General features: G+C 38.2%; 1 protein-coding gene across 1 annotated transcript in view; it reads right to left on the bottom strand.

Moving 5' to 3' along the window:
• LOC126188895 (uncharacterized) overlaps positions 1-19,310 on the bottom strand; it is a 249,966-nt gene that overhangs the window by 209,441 nt on the left and 21,215 nt on the right. Inside the window, exons 5-6 of the mRNA XM_049930624.1 lie at positions 9,335-9,430; positions 1,349-1,655 (exon numbers count right to left, since the gene is read on the bottom strand). Coding sequence (XP_049786581.1) covers positions 1,349-1,655; positions 9,335-9,430 — 403 coding nt within the window. The remainder of the gene's footprint in view (positions 1-1,348; positions 1,656-9,334; positions 9,431-19,310) is intronic.

Genomic DNA, 19,310 nt, shown 5'->3' with positions numbered 1-19,310 from the left:
ACACCTTCCGGGTTACATGACTGGAGTAGGTGGTGGTGGGAGGGTGCATGGGACAGGTTTTACACCGGGGGCGGTTACAAGGGTAGGAGCCAGAGGGTAGGGAAGGTGGTCTGGGTATTTCATAGGGATGAACTAAGAGGTTACAACTAACCTTCGTAACCTCTTAGTTCATCCCTATGAAATCCCCAAACCACCTTCCCTACCCTCTGGCTCCTACCCTTGTAACTGCCCCCGGTGTAAAACCTGTCCCATGCACCATCCCACCGCCACCTACTCCAGTCCTGTAACCTGGAAGGTGTACACGATCAAAGGCCCGTCCACCTAACCTTTGTAACCTCTTAGTTCATCCCTATGAAATCCCCAAACCACCTTCCCTACCCTCTGGCTCCTACCCTTTTAACCACCCCTGGTGTAAAACCTGTCCCATGCACCCTCCCACCACAACCTACTCCAGTCCTGTAACCCGGAAGGTGTGTACACGATCAAAGGCAGAACCATGTGTGAAAGCACCCACGTGATTTACCAACTGACCTGTCTACACTGTGAAGCGTTCTATGTGGGAATGACCAGCAACAAACTGTCCATTCGCTTTAATGGACACAGGCAGACAGTGTTTGTTGGTAATGAGGCTAAACATGCCTTGGTGCACGGCCAGCACGTCTTGGCACAGTGTTACACCGTCCAGGTTATCTGGATACTTCCCACTAACACCAACCTGTCAGAACTCCGGAGATGGGAACTTGCCCTTCAGTATATCCTCTCTTCTCGTTATCCGCCAGGCCTCAACCTCCACTAATTTCAAGTTGCCGCCGCTCATACCTCACCTGTCTTTCAAAAACATCTTTGCCTCTGTACTTCCACCTCGACTGACATCTCTGCCCAAACTCTTTGCCTTTATAAATGTCTGCTTGTGTCTGTGTATGTGCGGATGGATATGTGTGTGTGTGTGTGCGAGTGTATACCTGTCCTTTCTTCCCCCTAAGGTAAGTCTTTCCGCTCTCGGGATTGGAATGACTCCTTAGCCTCTCCCTTAAAACCCACATCCTTTCGCCTTTCCCTCTCCTTCCCTCTTTTCTGATGAAGCAACAGTTGGTTGCGAAAGCTTGAATTTTTTGTGTTTGTTTGTGTTTGTTTGTGTGTCTATCGACCTGCCAGCGCTTTCGTTTGGTAAGTCACATCATCTTTGTTTTTAGATATATTAGTCCATAAATAGTAAGAGATCTGTAATAACAGTCATAAAAAATTTAAAAAATCATACCATAAGTGTGATATGACAGGCTACACAAATACTTTGAAAGGCATGTCAGAGCAAGTAGCAAAAAGTGTATGCACATAACATTCTACTAACCTTTATCAATATCATTCACAAATCTATCCCAGCAAATATATGACTCATTATCTGGATCTTTATAAGCATCAGCTAGTGAATGGATCTCAGTCTCAGACATAAATAGCCGTTGTGTTCCTGCAACTCCCAGCATATCCAGAGCACATCGAAATTGTTCTCGTGTCACACGACCAGTTTTATGAGGATCCTTGTCTGTGAAAACTTCACGAGTTCGAATTCCTTCACTCAATACATGATGCTGCAACCGTCTGACTAGCTGATCTGCACTTTCATCTGGTGGGTAGGTTGTCAATGCAGTGTGTGTTGCCTGTGATGAATATTAAATGTTAAAGGATTACTGGTTCATACTGCTCGTGAGTAGCTGGAAAAATGTTATATCTTTTGGATACATAGACTTCACACACACACACACACACACACACACACACACACACACACACACACATTGATCAGCCAGAACATTATGACCCCATACCTAATGGCCAGTATGTCTACCCATAAATTCTGGAGAGGGGGGCAATAAACTGATGCCATTTTCAACCACATCCCAGATGTATATGACCAGGTTCAGATCTAGTGAGTTGGGAGGGGGGGGGGGGGGAAGGAGGGGGGAGGAGGAGGGTCGCACACCAATTGGAATTCACCACTGTGTTCCTCAAATCAAAATGAATTTCAGTTTGAAGAGGAAAAATTACAATGTTAAATTAAATGTAGATGGCACCTCTACAGACTGTGTAACAAATGCAAAATTTCTAGGAATGAATATTGATTCTCAGTTGAAGTGGTGTGAACACACAAAGGTATTTTGCCAACAGAATGTCATCAGCATGTTATGCCCTTAGAATCCTATCATCAGTGTCATGCAGTGTCTTTTAGTTACATATTATTCATACGTACACTCAATTCTTAGCTATGGCATTCTTTTTTGGTGAACAAATGCACAAAATAAGAACACAATTTTCAAAATATGAACACAATTTTCAAACTCCAGAAAAGAGCCATAAGAATAATAACAAAAAATACCAGTCGAGCTCATTATAAAGATCTGTTCAGAACACTGGGGATTTTAACTGCTCCATGTGGATACATTTACCAGTCAGTTGTACACACCAAAAATAACATTGGTAATTACTGAACAAACAGCTCTGTCCATGACCATGTAACAAGAGATAGACTCAACTTACATTTACCAAGAATAAATAAACATAAACCTCTCAACAGCATTTTCTACCAAGGAATAAAACTGTAGAAACCAAACGAGATTAAAGAAATTGCAAAAATACACTTGTTTAGAAAGGCAGCTAAAAAGTACCTGTTTTGCAATACATTGAAGGATTACTTAGCTAAAACAGAGTAGGGGTTTGATAAAAATTGTTATACAAATAAATAATAATAATAATAATAATTATTATTATTATAAAATATCCAACATTCCACGTAACACCTTCACTTTTTTTTCCTTCTTTTTTTTCCTTTCAAGAAATACTTACCCCCAAGCTATGCATTGCACAATACTAAAACCTCTTCCTCTCTCTGAGCTCAACATCTCACTCATTATGGAGGGATGCTGACTCAGTTTTTCAGAATATTTTCAGAATAGCAAATGGTAAGTTGCGGTACAGACAGAAAATGGCCCACAGATTTTTTTTTGTGTGTGTGTTATGAAACAGTGTGCGTATAGTGTGTGCAGTGACTGATAGTGAGATATGAGTGAACAGTGTGGCATTACATTATTTAATAAGTTATTTGTAAAAAAGGTACTGTATACCAGGAGTAAATCTAATTATTGTCTCTGACTAGAAGTCTGTAAATATATGTGTATACGAATTAGTTATTTTAAATTGATCTAAACTTGTAAATACTTTGACATGTCCTATATCCTTGTAAAAAGAGATCTACGGATGAATAAAGCTACTACTACTACTACTACTACTACTCCATCACACCCCTGGCCTAGAAACATGGTTCATTATCTTATTGAAAAATGACACTGCTATCAGAAAACATGATCACCATGAAGGGGTGTATGTGGTCTACAACCAGTGTACGATACTCCTTGGCCATCACAGTGCCTTGCACGAGCACTACTGCATCCATCCTTCAGAGCACACTAGAGCTGCTGCCAGCTTGTCTCCATCCTGCAGTACAGGTGTCAAGGAGTTGTTCATCTAGAACACAACAGGTTCTCACCCTCCCATTGGCATGACGGAAAAGGTATCAGGATTCCTTAAATCATGCAATGCTCTACCACAGTGCTAACAGCCAGTGCCGATGATCATGTGCCCATTTCAGTCATAGTTGCTGATGTCGTGGTGTTAACATTGGCACATGTGGAGATCTTTGGCTGCAGAGGCCCAGCATTACAAGTGTTTGGTTCACTGTGTGTCCAGCATTAGCCTAATGTTAGTTTCACCACAGTTTGCTGCCTGTCCTGTTTTACCAGACTGCCCAGCCTACAATGAGCGACATCTGTAATGAGAGGTAGCTGACTGGCCCCACAATATCTGGACGTTGTTTCACCTTGGTTTTGCCACCTGTTGAAGACACTCATCACAGCATTCCTCTACTATCTGACAAGTTGTGCAGTTTCTGAAATGCTCATGCTGAGCCTCTGGGCCATCACAATCTGTCCTCAGTTAAACTTAGTCTGTGCCTTCCCCATTCTACACACGGACAGCTAGCTCACTGATACTACATGCACCACGCGCATGCTGGACTAGCAGCCATTCCATGCCAGGTGATGTTGCAATCACCAGTACAGGTTTATATCAATAGTAAGTTGGTAATCATAATGTTCTGGCTGATCAGTTTATATAAAGTCCACAGTAACGTGCCCAAACCTTGATACATTGTAAGTCAGTTTCCTTTTTCTTTCTTTTCAATCTCTGCTCCATAATCAGCAGCATCCTTTAACAATAAGTAAGCATCCCTCCACATTTAGGCAACTGTTTTTATTCAATTCTACAGTGGGATGTCCTATCTTTCAATCCAAATGTCAGTTACCACATTGAGATATAACGAACTGTGATAACTTAATTCTCTGTCAATTCATTTTCAACTGTCTGCATGTTGTTTTCTAAGGCAGAGATAGAGACCCAGCTTGGCATTTGCCTAGACAAGTGTAAAACATCATACAAAAGTTACACTTCTGTTGTATAGTGTATCGGATTAACAGAGCATTAATGCATCATGCACATTTGATCCACATATAGTTAGCCTCTCTACCCTAAACAGCTCAAAACATATTAACTATATCTCTTAAATAACAGTACATAAACAAATACACACATCAAAAGAAGTTTTGCATCGCCTTGGTCCTGAGTGTTCCAGAACTTGTACAGAAAATTGGAACAGAGATCAACATAAACATCATTTCCGCCCTTTTTATTGCTCATGAAAACCACACATTGCATGTTGTACCACCTTACAGCAAAATCTTCAGAGGTGGTGGTCCAGATTGCTGTACTCACTGGTAACTCTAATACCCAGTAGCACATCCTCTTGCACTGATGCATGCCTGTATTCATCGTGGCATACTATCCACAAGTTCGTTCAGGCACTGTTGGTCCAATTGTCCCACTCCTCAACGGCGATTCAGCGTAGGTCCCTCAGAGTGGTTGGTGGGCCAAGCCATCCTTAAACAGCACTTTTAAATCCATCCCAGGAATGTTTGATAGGGTTCATGTCTGGAGAACATGCTGGCCACTCTAGTCAAGCGATGCTGTTATCCTGAAGGGAGTCGTTCACAAGATGTGCATGATGGGGGGTGCAAATTGTCATCCATGAAGACGAATGCCTCGCCAATATGCTGCCTATACGGTTGCACTATCAGTCGGAGGATGGCATTCACATATCGTATAACCGTTATGGTGCCTTCCATGACCACCAGCGGCCCCACATAATGCCACCCCAAAACAGTAGGGAACCTCCACCTTGCTGCACTCACTGGACAGTAGGTCTAAGGTGTTCAGCCTGAGTGTGTTGCCTTCAAACACATCTCCAACAATTGTCTGGTTGAAGTCATATACGACAACTCATCAGTGAAGAGAACATGATTCCAATACTGAACAGTCCATTTGGCATGTTGTTGTGCCCATCTGTACCACACTGCATGGTGTTGTGGTTGCTAAGATGGACCTCACATGGACGTGGGGAGTGAATTTGCTCATCATACAGCCTATTGTGCACAGTTTGAGTTGAAACATGATGTGTTGTGGCTGCACAAAAAGCATTATTCAACATGGTGGCATTGCTGTCAGGGTTCCTCTGAGCCATAATCCGTAGGTAGCAGTCACCCACTGCAGTAATAGCCCTTGGGTGGCCTGAGCGAGGCATGTTATCAACAGTTCCTGTTGCTCTGTATCTGCTCCGTGTCCGAACAATATCGCTTTGGTTCCCTCTGAGATGCCTGGACACTTCCCTTGTTGAGAGACCTTCCTGGCACAAAGTAACAATGCGGACATGATCAAACCATGCTATTGACCGTCTAGGTATGGTTGAACTACAGACAACACGAGCCATGTACCTCCTTGCTCGTGGAATGACTGGAACTGATCAACTGTCGGAGCCCCTCTACCTAATAGGCACTGCTCGTGCATGGTTGTTTACATCTTTGGGCGGGTTTAGTGACATCTCTGAAGAGTCAGAGGGACTGTGTCTGTGATATAACATCCACAGTCAACGTCTATCTTCAGGAGTTCTGGGAAGTGGGGCAATGTAGAACTTTTTTTGGTTTGTGTAATTTCCCATAAAAATAATGTGTATAATATACATATCAATGTAGAAGCTAAAACAGCTACAATTTTAAAGTATAAGAACATGTTTGAACCAAATAAAAGTTTATTAAACCTGATGATATAGGTTGGCTGTATAGGGCAGTTTCACTTTCACTAATTTATAAAGAAACACTTACATAACACAAGAATCGATGCAGTAAAAATACTTACCTGCTGAGTTCTTCAAGCTTACAGGTCAATCCATATAAACCATTGAGTAAGGTACTGCAATGGTTAATACACTCAACTGATATTCAGGAGGACCATACTTAACATTTCTGTTTGGCCATTAATGTTTTGACTTTTCTGTGGTATCCTAAAACAACTTCAGATGCATGTCAGGGTGGTTCCTTGAAATATGTTATGTCTAATTTCTTTCTCCTTGTTCATTTCAAGCTTGTGCTTTCATTGTAATAATTGTGGCATCAATATATGTTAAATTTTAATCTTCCTTTCCCCTTTTCTTTCCTCTTTCCTTCTTCCAATAAAATACAGTAATGATGAATTATGCAGTTATTTCTAGTCCATGATACCAGTAATATGAATCTCAATCAAGTTGTCAACAAGTGCAGCAAAACATTTCTCAATTGACAATCAATGTCTTGAAAATTTATAGTGGGACTCTGTAAATGTTTGTTAATACTGAGTGGTTATAATTAAACTTTTATTACTTGACAGGGAACCCTTGACAAACAAGTGATTGCAGAACAATGAATCTTTGTGGTAACATTGATAAGGATATGGGGAAGAGAAACAATGAATAAACCAATGAAAGAAACACATTTTAATTTCCAAATGAGAGGGTAACACGTGTTAATTGTGTACCAATGTTTATGTTCCATGTTACAAATGTTGTTCAGTGTGATTACCATCTGCCTCTATGACAGCCTGGAACTGCCCTAGAGATTGCTCTACTGCAGCCCAAAACAATGGTGGAACATGTAATACTCAGCTGCCCATGTAATATTGAGCTATCGCAATGCAGCTTGTGCATGGCTTGAAGATCACACATTGTGTCCAGCAGTCTCAATCTTGGTAACAGTAGCTTCTTCAACAATTTGAGATGCAATTGGCTGTCAGCCACTGCCAGGAGCAATTGCCAGTTAATTCAAACTTCCAAAACACCCTGGTGTAGAAAGAGGACCTCTCCATATTCCTTTAATACATTGAAATATCATGAAGAGCAGCAGCACTACTGCTGTTATTTTGGAAATCAGCTATACGAGTAAGGTCCTGCTCACCTTGTGCAGACCCATGTTAACTGTTTGCAGTCGTAATACACACTGATGCTAGTGTTTCAACCTGATGCCGCTACACCAGTAATGGCATGTCATGACACTAACACTACCAACAATGCAAATCCTGCTGCATACAGCCTGAACAATCAAATTTCTATGTAGCTGAGGACACACATGGTAAATATTTCACCTTCAACACTGATTCAAGTAATAAAACTTTAATTATAGCCACCCTGCATTTCAAAATAACTACAGAAAGAAAAACAGCTGCACAGCAGTAGAAGTAATAATGTGTTCCAAGTGATATCCTAAGGTGCCACAGCACAATTGTATTTAGTGTGTCAACTATGATTAAGAAATCTTATGATAATAAATCTTGTCCAATGCATATTAGCTTCTGCCAAGAATTATGCAGAGATCATTTCTAGCAGAATGCTGACTACATAGATTTTATTGAATGTCAAATACAGATTACAAGTATTTCTTGAAAAAAATTGCTGAACCAACTTTCCAAAATGAGCATGTCAAATTAGGAAGTATGCTCTTCCAGATGTCTGTTCCTAGAAAGTATGCTCTTCCAGATGTCTGTTCCTAAGGGAATACCAATTAATTATATGAGCTAAAAAGGGGGACTGAGGGGCACAGCAAAATATCATTTATAGGGAGTAGGCTGGTAGCTGGAGTCAAAGGCTTCTGTTAATCATCCCTTTTTCCAATCTTGAGATGATATTCCCTTAACCGAGAACCTGTAACGATTCATGTAGAATGTTACATAAGTTTCTTCTGCCTGGTCAATTGACGAATGAATGGGAAATTTTCATGCTTCACAAAATTTATTCACATTAATTGACATCCGAACTGCATACTCGTCATGAAAACAAAACATGGACAGACTTCACTGATCTCTTTGACTTCCAAAATAACTTTAAAACTGACTTGTTGCAGCATTGCTCTATCACTTTATATAGAATTTTAACAATAGCTTCCAAAATAAAGTATTATAAATTTTGTACAATTTTGATGTCACAATTAAAATTTACAAAATGTAAAGAAACTGATGTTACAGCTGAATAAGGTATAAAATACAATATTCAATGACAATCTTTTATGGTAATATCTTTAGTTTTCCATAAGAAAATCATTCTGAACTTTAATTACAATAATGTCTCTCGTATTACTTTAGTTACATAATTAATTATAGTTTGGATTTGGTTACTAACATGTAATGGTAGTCCACAGCTCTTGCTTTATCAGATTAAATACATAGAATGTACAAATAAGGCCTCAAATTCTGGAAAATGGAAAACTGTGAGATGTAAACAATTGGAGAGTTAATTAGAAATGTAATTACAAAGAATATTAATTACAGAGGAAGACATAAAAATAAATAACAAATGAAAATACATCGTTTGGTAATAACTTTTAAGCTGTTTCTCAAGATAGTGAGGTCTAAGGTTACTGGATTTTTAGATTACAATTTTGTTAATTAGAAGCATTGATTTTTCATGCTAACATCTCTGCAGTCCCTAGTTATTTATTTCTAAGGACTTATTACTTCAATTTCTTGAGTAGTTACTTAATTTAGTATATTATATAATTTTATCAATGACAACAATCCACCGATAATTATGACAACACACGTCCTTCCCGTAGAGTCCACATACCTTTGCAATGAATATCAAGTTTTTTTTTTATTTTTTATTTTTTTTAATCAAATAGGGCAGAATGATTATATATACACACATAGAAGGCCTTAGGGAGCACTGAATTACGATAACTATCCAGATGCATATATAAAAAGGTGGTATCAGACATTTCATGAGTCCTGGGGAAGGCTGTACCATTATACACACACCCTCCCCCCAGTCACTCTTACAAGTATTACTTGTATGAATGGCTGCTAAATACATACAAGCAATCCAAAAATCAAAAAAGTTTTCTTTTCTTAGCTGTCACTCCAGTCACTGGTTCACATTGCACATCTTAAGGAATTGGCAGCACACAATCATCTGTCCTTTTGAGCTGTCCATCTTGTGTCTGCAACCCCTCTTTTTATGGCTGTCTCTATGCTACAATAGCACAGTCCACTATTAGTTTCACAGATTTTTAATTTTTGCTTCCAGGTCAGGTAAGGATCTTGGATACAGTTCTCTAGGTAGGAACAGAGATGAACTCATTACTCAAGGTACTCATGTAGGCTACAATTAAGGTCACATGAGGTATTAATATATCAAAACCATTCACATATTACCCTATACTATTAACATAGTTACAAACAAAGTCACACAAAATTAAGCATCTCTAAAGTGTAAAGATTAAAGTCAGTGAACCAAAAATGAACTATATAAGTATCCTTTCTTTTTGATTAATATTTCAGAATATTCCACTATACAGCATATTTGACTCCCCAGATCTCATTTAACTCTTTATCATATGAAACAAACTCACAGACTGCTCATCATCACACCATCTTGTAATAACAAACTTTTCACAAAATGTATTTTGGCGCACTGCAACTTGTCCATTTAGTAACACATGTACATCTTTACCATTGTCCATTTGTTCATCTCATGAGCAAAATCATAAAATCATGAGCATGCCTATAATTCTCAAAGCAGCACCCGCAAATCAAATACATGCTCTACAGAGTATAACTACAATAACTGGTCAATCACCATTGTAGGAAAGTCAAATTTAGCACACAGTTATATTTTCAAATTATTCCTCAAATAACGTTGCTCAAGAGTCATATTACATACAGAAAACTTATAATACAGAGAATTGGATAGTATTTTCAGTAAGAGATAACTTCATTACAGCTTTATAGATGAGTAAAATACGTAGCATCTGAAACCGAAAAGAAGAAAATAGAATGCTACATAGCTCAGAGACCTAGTGCTCACCACGCACTTGACACAAAGATGTGTTATTTTTCTTAGTGTTTGACACTTGCTTATAGGGTTTCAGTTCAGTTATGTTACATAGACCAAAAAGGGTGTGGCATAGTCTGAATTTTGAATGGACCAATAAAGATGTCAAAAAATTTCTTAATTTCTTTAATTCATTACTTATAGCCTTGGATTTTTCATATGTTTTCATCAGGACCAGACCATCGATTTTAAAATTTGTAGGTTTCAACTTCTTATCATGTTTGTTTTTACTCAGTTTCCCCCATTGTTCCATTACTTTCTTGACTATTTCTTCTCTTTCCTTTCCGCTAATAATCTTTTTCAGTGACAGTATATGACTTCTCATGTTTTTGCAAAGTTCTACTGGCAAAAGCTATTGATCTATGCTCCATCACACCATCTACAATATTTTCTTGGCACAAATGAGCTCCCAGTCCGTAGTCACTGCTGTCAGTCGTAATGCAAAATGGCTCTGTAAGATAAGGTCTGTATAACATTTTACTATTGCACATCTGTTTCTTGATGTTGTCGAATGCTTCCTGACAATCCTTGTCCCATACCCAAATGGTGTTCTTCTACAACAAGTTGTTCAAACATGGTGCATTTAAAGATTGATTGCTGACAAACTTCCAGTAGCAGCCACAAATTCCTTAGATCATTTAAGTTGTTTCTTAGTCTTGGGCGCAGGAAATTTTGCAATGGCCTCAAGTTTTTCTTCATCAGGCAAGATTCCTTCTTCTCAGATGGTATAGCCTAAAAATTTGAGCTCTCTATCTCCTAATTTATTCTTCCCTAGTTTTAATGACATCCCTCCCTATCTCAATCTGTAACACACACTTCACCCAACAAATTTCTGTGTTCTTTCCAACTCTTTCCTTTTACAAGTATGTCATCAACATAAAGGATTAGTTTGCTTCACAGTTCTTTTCCTACAACAAAATCCAATGCTGAGATAAACTCTGCAACTGATACATTAAGGTCAAATGGTACAACACAATAGCAATAACATCTTCCTCCATACAAAAATGCGGTATATTTTCTAGACCAAATCTCCAATGGTACCTGATGGAAACGAGCTGTTACGTCTAAAGTAGACATGTATTTCATATGTTCAGACTTATGTAATAACTCATCTATGTTCTCAGGGTGATCAGTTTCCCTCTCAAGGTATTTGTTTAAATGTCTTGAATTGAGCACTAGTCTTACTCCACCATCACTTTTGGAAACTACCACCAACGGGTTATTGTATGCACTATTGCACCTTTCAATTACTTCCCGCTCTTCCATCTTTTGTTGTTTTTCCTCCAAAGCTTTTCTTTTTGAGATGGGTACTCCATATGGTTTGATGAAAAATGGTTCATGAGGTTTTAGTTTAAGTCTACATTCATAGTTTTTCACTTTACCAGGTTTCTCATTAAACACATCTTTGTATTCCCACAACAAACTACCTAATTGATCTGTCTGTTCTTTGTCTAGACTTACAGCTTCTTTTAGTTTGGTGGCCACTAATTCAGCATACTTATCTTCACTACATTCTTCTTCATTGTCTTACGCATTAACATCAATCTTTTCATTTGCACAAATCACTCTTCTAATTTGAAAATTGTCCTCTATGCAATTTTGGATGCTTAGTTCAGTCACATGTGTTACATCTGTCTTTGGGTTGGTAAGCCTTAACCTTTTGTTATTCCAGTCAAAATCCGCATTTACTCCTTGTATCCAATTCATTCCAAACAAATTTTTTCATTGAGTTCAGGTACAACAAAACATCCTTGGTTATACTGTACATCATTAATGGTGAAAGATATTAAGGCTTGCCTGTTTACAACTTTCTCATGCCTACCAGTTGCTCCCTTAATTTTGATTCCAATAACAGGATATTCTTCAAAGTCAGCACTATGTCTTATCTGGTCTCTAAATTTTTCATAAATGGCACAAAACAGGACTACCTGAGTCTAATAGGCAAACTCCTTCATAAATCGCAACTTCTATATGTATATACGGGCAACCTAAAACTTTTTCCTTCCTGCTTTCCTCATCTTCATGCAACAAGTCATCCTCAATCTCTCTAAAGTCCAAGTTGTTTATACCATTTTTTCCTGCGCAATTTCTCTTACTTATCTGAATTTTACTTAGAGCTACATCAGATGATTGCTTGATGTTATATTCCTCTTTTACACACTGTCTACTTTTCCAAGAACTGATCTCACTGTAAGCCTGCTGATTGGTTCTACCTTCCCAGATGGAATGCGATTCTTCACAAATAATCTTGATGACCCTTTTTACTCTGTTGCTGTCACTATAACCCTTGTAAGTATCCCATAAAGTTTCTAGCATCACATCTAAATCGTAATGTCTATTCACATGTTCCATATCTGATGATACCTTCCCAATTTCCATTGGTACAATCTGGTTCTCATATTCTTCACACCATGCCATCTAATTCTTCCTCCCATTCATCATTATTACTCACACTTTCACTATCAATATTACCACACACACTATCATCTCCAACACTACATACTTCTACAACATCTTTACAATGATCATCAGAATTGTTGACAAGTACACCAGTACAATTATCATCACTTAAGTGCTTAACAGTGATAGATTCTTCCTCCATTAATTTACTTCATCCAAACTCATCAAGATTACCATCAGAACCAACATTTTCTTCACAAACTTCACCACACTGATTATATAGACTTGAAATAGTTTCTAATAGAACTTCTTCGACATTCTTACAGATGCTAATACTTCTATCTTCCACACTTTCATTCACACTTTTCCAGAATTTACTGTCAAACTGTAATTTGCTAATATGATGTGCTCTTCTTACATTAGTTCTGTCATTTCCACTCTAATATCTTTGATTACTCTGTCTTCTGTAATTATTTTCGATGTTTCTAGGCCGGTAATGTTTAGCCTGATTTCAGTACTTATCTCTTGCCCCAAACTGAGAGGCTCCCAATGAGGCATCTGTTGGTTTAAATTGCCTGGTCTTGATTGGTGATCATCCAATTGTCTGTTATTATTCTCCCAAGGTCTCTCCCCATTGTCATATCCTCTGTTTCCATTCCCATTTCTATGGTTGATCCATCTATTATCACTTCTATTGTAACCACTATTATTATTCTGATTTTCAATGTCACTCCTACCTTGATTCCTGCTCTGATTCCACCCCCCAGATGGTTGAATGCCAAATCTGCCATTACTTAACCTCTCATTTCTCTCAAAGGCTCTATCCAACTTATCTACATAACTCAAGAACTGATGTACAGAGTCGTCTGGTCCATAAATCAACTCCCACTGTACTCTTTTCGGTAATCTCCTTTTTTTCTCTCTATTTGTATTAGTTCATCAAAAGGTTTGTCTAAGTGTACTAATTTCCTCAACTGGTTTTCACAAAAACACTTCACCTTCCCTGTACATTCGACCATTCAAAAACTCACTCTTAATCCCAGCTTGCTCAGATTCTGACCAAAACTTATTTAAGAACTTGCTTTCAAATTTGTCATATGACATGGTACAATTAATATTCTGATTGGCCCATGAGATTACTTCTCCATCCAAAAATCTCTTAACAAATTTAATTTTAACATTGTCTGCCATGTCATTACTAAAATTATCTTGACAATGCCGTAAAAAATCAACAGGATGCAATTACCATCTCCTGGAAAGCATTTTAAAGATATGCCACCCCATGAACAATTAATATTGCTAATAAAAGTTCTTTGAGCTACAACTTTCCTACTTGAATCTACAATATTATTTTTACACAAATCTATTTTTTCATAACACTTCAGTTCTACATTACTTATTTGATTGGTAATGTCTGTAAATTTTAACTCAGAGTTCCTTTTGTAAGTTTCTACTTTTTCTTCTAAGATTCTCCTAGTCTGAACAACCTCTACTTTAAGTTTAGAATTTTCTACTTCTACATGTTTATCTAGTTTTTCGAATCTCTCCTTGTTTTTGGACAACTCTTGTGTGAAATTAGTTTCTAATATCTCTAACCTTACCTCTACTGCTCCTACACAAGTATTGAGTCCACCCTGTCCTGTATAAACAGTAATTCTTAGTGCTGCCAAACCATCCTAGATTTCCCTTATCTTACGAGTATCCTGCCTAATCTGTCCCATCTGTTCCTTCACTTCTTTCCTAATCTGTCCCATCTGTTCCTTTGCTTCTTGCCTAATCTGTCCCATCGGTTCCTTCGCTTCTTGCCTCATCTGTTCCTTCACTTCCTTCATACGCTGCATTAATAACATTAACAAATCATCACTGCCTACTCTTACCTGTGCAATTGAAGTACTTGTGGCGACATTTTCACTGAAATCCTCTCCACCAAAGCTTCGATCTATGCTTTGATTACTACTGGGCGACAGTTCATTGATAGTTGCTCCTAGGTCCAAATTGTTTTCCATTGGTTCCTCACTCATTTTTACTTTGTCATTATTGGCCATGGTAAATTACAAAATATAAAAACTTCCCACATCAATGTTTGTCATTGTCACAAAACTATTTAATTAAAAAGATAAACTGTTACTCATCTGATGGTCGACGGTGCTGTCCGATAATTTAGTCCTTTTTATCTACACCAACTCTTTCCATCTGGCAACATCCGTTCATTCTGTGTGTCCATAGCAGAAAATTTTTCAAGACAGCTTATGCTTGGCATTCATCTTACATTCACCTGAAACAGTCACTTGTTAAACATATTTCCACATTTCAAACATCGATTGCAGCTCAACTCCACTAAATGTAACAATTCATTTAGAATGTTACTTAACTTCTTTTCTTCTGCCTGGTCCACTGATGAATGAATGGGAAATTATCATGTTTCACAAAATTTATTCATATACGGGGGTAGTGTTTGTTGTTCCCTGCATGATGACTACATGAATATTTTGTCAGAATTTGTAAGCAGGGTCCTTGAGGTACGGCAATACTCGAACATGAGAAGTAAGGAGGATTATAAACTATGCTATGCACACCCATCATCACTGTGTCTGACATCCAAACACCGGCTAATCATGGTCATACCGAAAGGCTCCATTGTGAGCTAAGAAAAGATACATATTCACGCCCGAGGCTGTGCTAGTTAATACTGTGCACTGCGGATGGTGGCCAGTGGCATACTCTCGTCACAGTGCAGCCGGACACCAGCCTACTGACCAAGCAAATTGTAAGCATTCCAGACAGGCCAGCTGGCGAACGCATGTCCATACCAAATGGCTGTGTGCAACCCATAGACCCTAACATCACTCTCCCTAGAGAAAAAGAGCAACATAGGTGGCTCAAAATGACCTCCTGGGCTTTATGAATCTATTTCACCATTTGTGGCATCAGAAGGCATTGCAACATGTATTTCGTTTGCAGACACAGTAACGTTCAGTACAGAGAAGTGTGCCTTCAAGATGACAATTTCATACATGACAAATGCTGCTTACAAAAGACAAATTAATAAATGCAATAAAAACACAATACTGATGATCAAGTATGCATTAACATTACTGGATGAATTGAAGGACTTAATTCTATTTGCTGCTTCAATGAAATTTAACTCATTATTTGAAGAGATTACATTTTCATGCATGTCCTTAATTAAATTATTGTCTTCAGAAAAAATTGATAAGGAATGCTTTCCATATGTTAATACATATGAATCACTGTAATAAACAGATAACATTCTAGTTAATGGCAAATGTCCAGTTGCATGAAATGTAGTTGGCAATACACTAGGCATATCAAATAGTTCACATGATAAATCACAATGTGTGGCATTCGAGATTAATCCACTATTGTTCAATTTTAGTGTAAAGGGTAGCTCAGGTGTATCATAGTTTTTACATGTAAATGTGACATCAACGGTGGAGTTAAATGAGAAAATTATACCTTCAGAACATCGTTTATGGAATGTATGATAAAAGATGCATTAAAATTCTGGGGAACTCATCTCTTGGGGGATGATTCAACAATTCTTGCTTACAGCTGTACACTCTACTGTCTATGAATACTGCTGATTCAGGGCAAATTAACTTATGAGTACATTTACACATATGCAAATCATTTTCATTTAGGAACACAAAATATCTTCAATCCTTGCTGATCAGTAGATAATAATTCAGTATATACTTTACATGAATACCTGCCTGTCTCCATTTCACAGGGTAAGTATAAATCTTATACATTTCAAAATTATGCTTTGATCTAGCAACGGGAATAGAAACAATAACAGTTAATTCATCTTGAGTCATTAAGGAGTGTGTGGTGGTTAACTTATAGTAAGCATATAAATTGCAAGAGTTAACAAGATAAATCATAGTATATGTAGCATCTAGCTTTTGTTCAGCTGATAGTAGGATCTGTAAAAATTGTTCTGGATGTAGTAGTACACTGCTCAAACAATCATTTGAACTACTTTCTAAGGCTGTTCTTAAGTTAAGGGCATCAATTCTAGCATTTGATAAACTATCAGTAATCTTAACAAAAGAGTGTTTAAATCTAAGTGTGCACTCACAGCATTTAATCTTTGGAATAGTTCTTGGATATTTGCGTTCTTTTCATTACCAATTATGTGGAAATGTCAGATAAATTGCTTTACAATCTGTTCAACGAAAACTGTGTGGTTAGTAAGGGTTTTTTGCATATTCTTTAATACGATGATTTCATTAGAGGTTAGTTAAATCTGTACTGAACCGTTGTTCAAGAGTTAATATTTTGCCTTTAACTTCCAGTAGTTCTCAACTAGTTAAAGTACCAAATACAATACGAAGGATATTCCCTCCAAAATCAAACCAGGCATGTTTATGCCTAATTAAAGTTTTGTGTGGCAAAGCTTTAAAAAACAGTAAATCTCTTGTTCATAATTAGCAAATGTAGACTCTACCTGCATTTTGGCTATGATCCAGTTATTATACCAAGATGTACCCATTTCCAAAATTGTACCATTACCCTTAACAGAACGAATTAGGTCAATTGCTTCTTTACAGAATTGAACTGCTGCTGGATTTCACTCAAATTGTACTTGAGGGCAAGTTTTGTATTACTTGTTGGAACTACCATGTCTGATCATGGTTCAAGAAAAACACCTGTACTCTGTGGTACTATTACTACAGCATTAGCAGAATACGCTATCATAGCAAGCATTAGAATAAAAATGAACATGGTTAATTTGTTCCAAATACTAGAGTTAACAATGAACATAAAATAAATTAATTTCTTGTGGTAACCTGTGGAATAAAAGGTTTAGTTTCACTTGTGCACTCATGCAATAGATTCAATACTAAATTTTCACAACACATTCACATAAGCACATGGCTGAAATAAACACACACATTGCACTCTCACACACTACACACGTTTACGCAGAATTCAGGGGTGTCTGGAACAAGATCGCTCAGAACGTGGCGATGCCTCAGCCTCAGCCTCAAAGTCTGGACTACGACCTCACGATTCTCGCTTCCTGGGTTTGAGAACAGCAGGTCTGCCTCTCAGTCGGCCTCGTCATCTTGTGATACTACAGGAAATCTACCCAGAAATGGCTTTACATGATTGATATGAACAACAATCGAATGAAAGGGCAGTTGGAGCTTAAGAGTAACTGGCAACAACACCTCTAAGACTGCATATGGTCCTTTCCAAAACTTGAAACTTCCTGTCAGATTAAAACTGTGTGCCGGACTGAGACTCGAACTCAGGACCTATGCCTTTTGCGGGCAAGTGCTCTACCATCTGAGCTACCCAAGCACGACTCACACCCTGTCCTCACAGCTTTGCTTCTGCCAGTACCTTGTCTCCTACCTTCCAAACTTTACAGAAGCTCTCCTGCGAACCTTAGTAGAGCACTTGCCCACGAAAGGCAAAGGTCCTGAGTTCGAGTCTCGGTCCGGCACACAGTTTTAATCTGCCAGGAAGTTTCATATTAGCGCACGCTCCGCAATATCCTTTCTTTCAGGAGTGCTAGTTCTGCAAGGTTCACAGAAGAACTTCTGTAAAGTGAAGTTTGGAACATACATGTTTGGTGTGCTGTTGCCAGGTCAATTTGGTATCAATGAGAAAGCCCAGAAGTTTAACATCTGTTGGGTTACCCAAAGCTCCAGTACTGCTGAGGCTGCATATCATCCTCTGAGTTTTTTCTTCATTAATTTTAATTTTGTTCATGGTAAACCAGGCCTTAGCTTCATTGAACAAGACTTCTGCTTGTTGGACTGCCTGTTCAACATTCTTTCCTTTTGAGAACAAGATTGTATCATCCGCAAACTGTAAGGTGTGCCGATTGGAGCCTATGTCATTTATGAAGATAAGGAACAGCAGGGGCCCTATTACCAATCCCTGTGGCACACCATGCTGTAGCTTCTGCTCACCTGAATCAGCTCCTTGCATGGAGACAATCTGTCGTATGTTTCTCAGGTAGGATTCAAGAGTTTGCAAGACAGATCCCCCTATACCATATGTTTTTATCTTTCTGAGCAGGGCCTTATGTGGGATGCAGTCAAATGCCTTATTAAGGTCACAGAGTACTAGTGCTATAGACTCTAGTCTTCAAAAGCCTGACTTATGTTTGTAACTAAGGCAAGTACAACTGTTGTTGTTGACCTGCCCTTCCGAAAGCTATGTTGTGCATCATAAAAGAGACTATTTCCTTCAAAGTAACTTAATAGTTGTTCTTTCATTATCGATTCCATCACCTTCGCTATTACTGGTATTATAGATATGGGCCTGTAGCTTGACACTTCATATGGACTGCCTTTTTTGTAAACAGGCACTGTGTGTGCTACTTTCAGGAAGTCTGGAAATTCCCCTGCACGGAGTCTTTTATTTATTACCACTGCTAATGGCTGTGCAATTTCACTGATTATAGTTTTTAACATAGTACAGGACATGCCATAAATATCAGGGCTCCCTGAAGATTTGTAGCTTTTTACCATTTTTATTATTTCTTTTGGATACACTCTCTTCCACATTACAATGCTGCATTTATTCTCAAATTTCACAGCAGCTGCAGGATCTATTCCCAAGTCAGGGATTTCATCTA

Source organism: Schistocerca cancellata, chromosome 1 (genome assembly GCF_023864275.1).
Source record: "Schistocerca cancellata isolate TAMUIC-IGC-003103 chromosome 1, iqSchCanc2.1, whole genome shotgun sequence".
NCBI lineage: Eukaryota > Metazoa > Arthropoda > Insecta > Orthoptera > Acrididae > Schistocerca > Schistocerca cancellata.
Note: the sequence above shows the minus strand (reverse complement) of the source record. Positions and strands in the feature narration are given on the sequence as shown.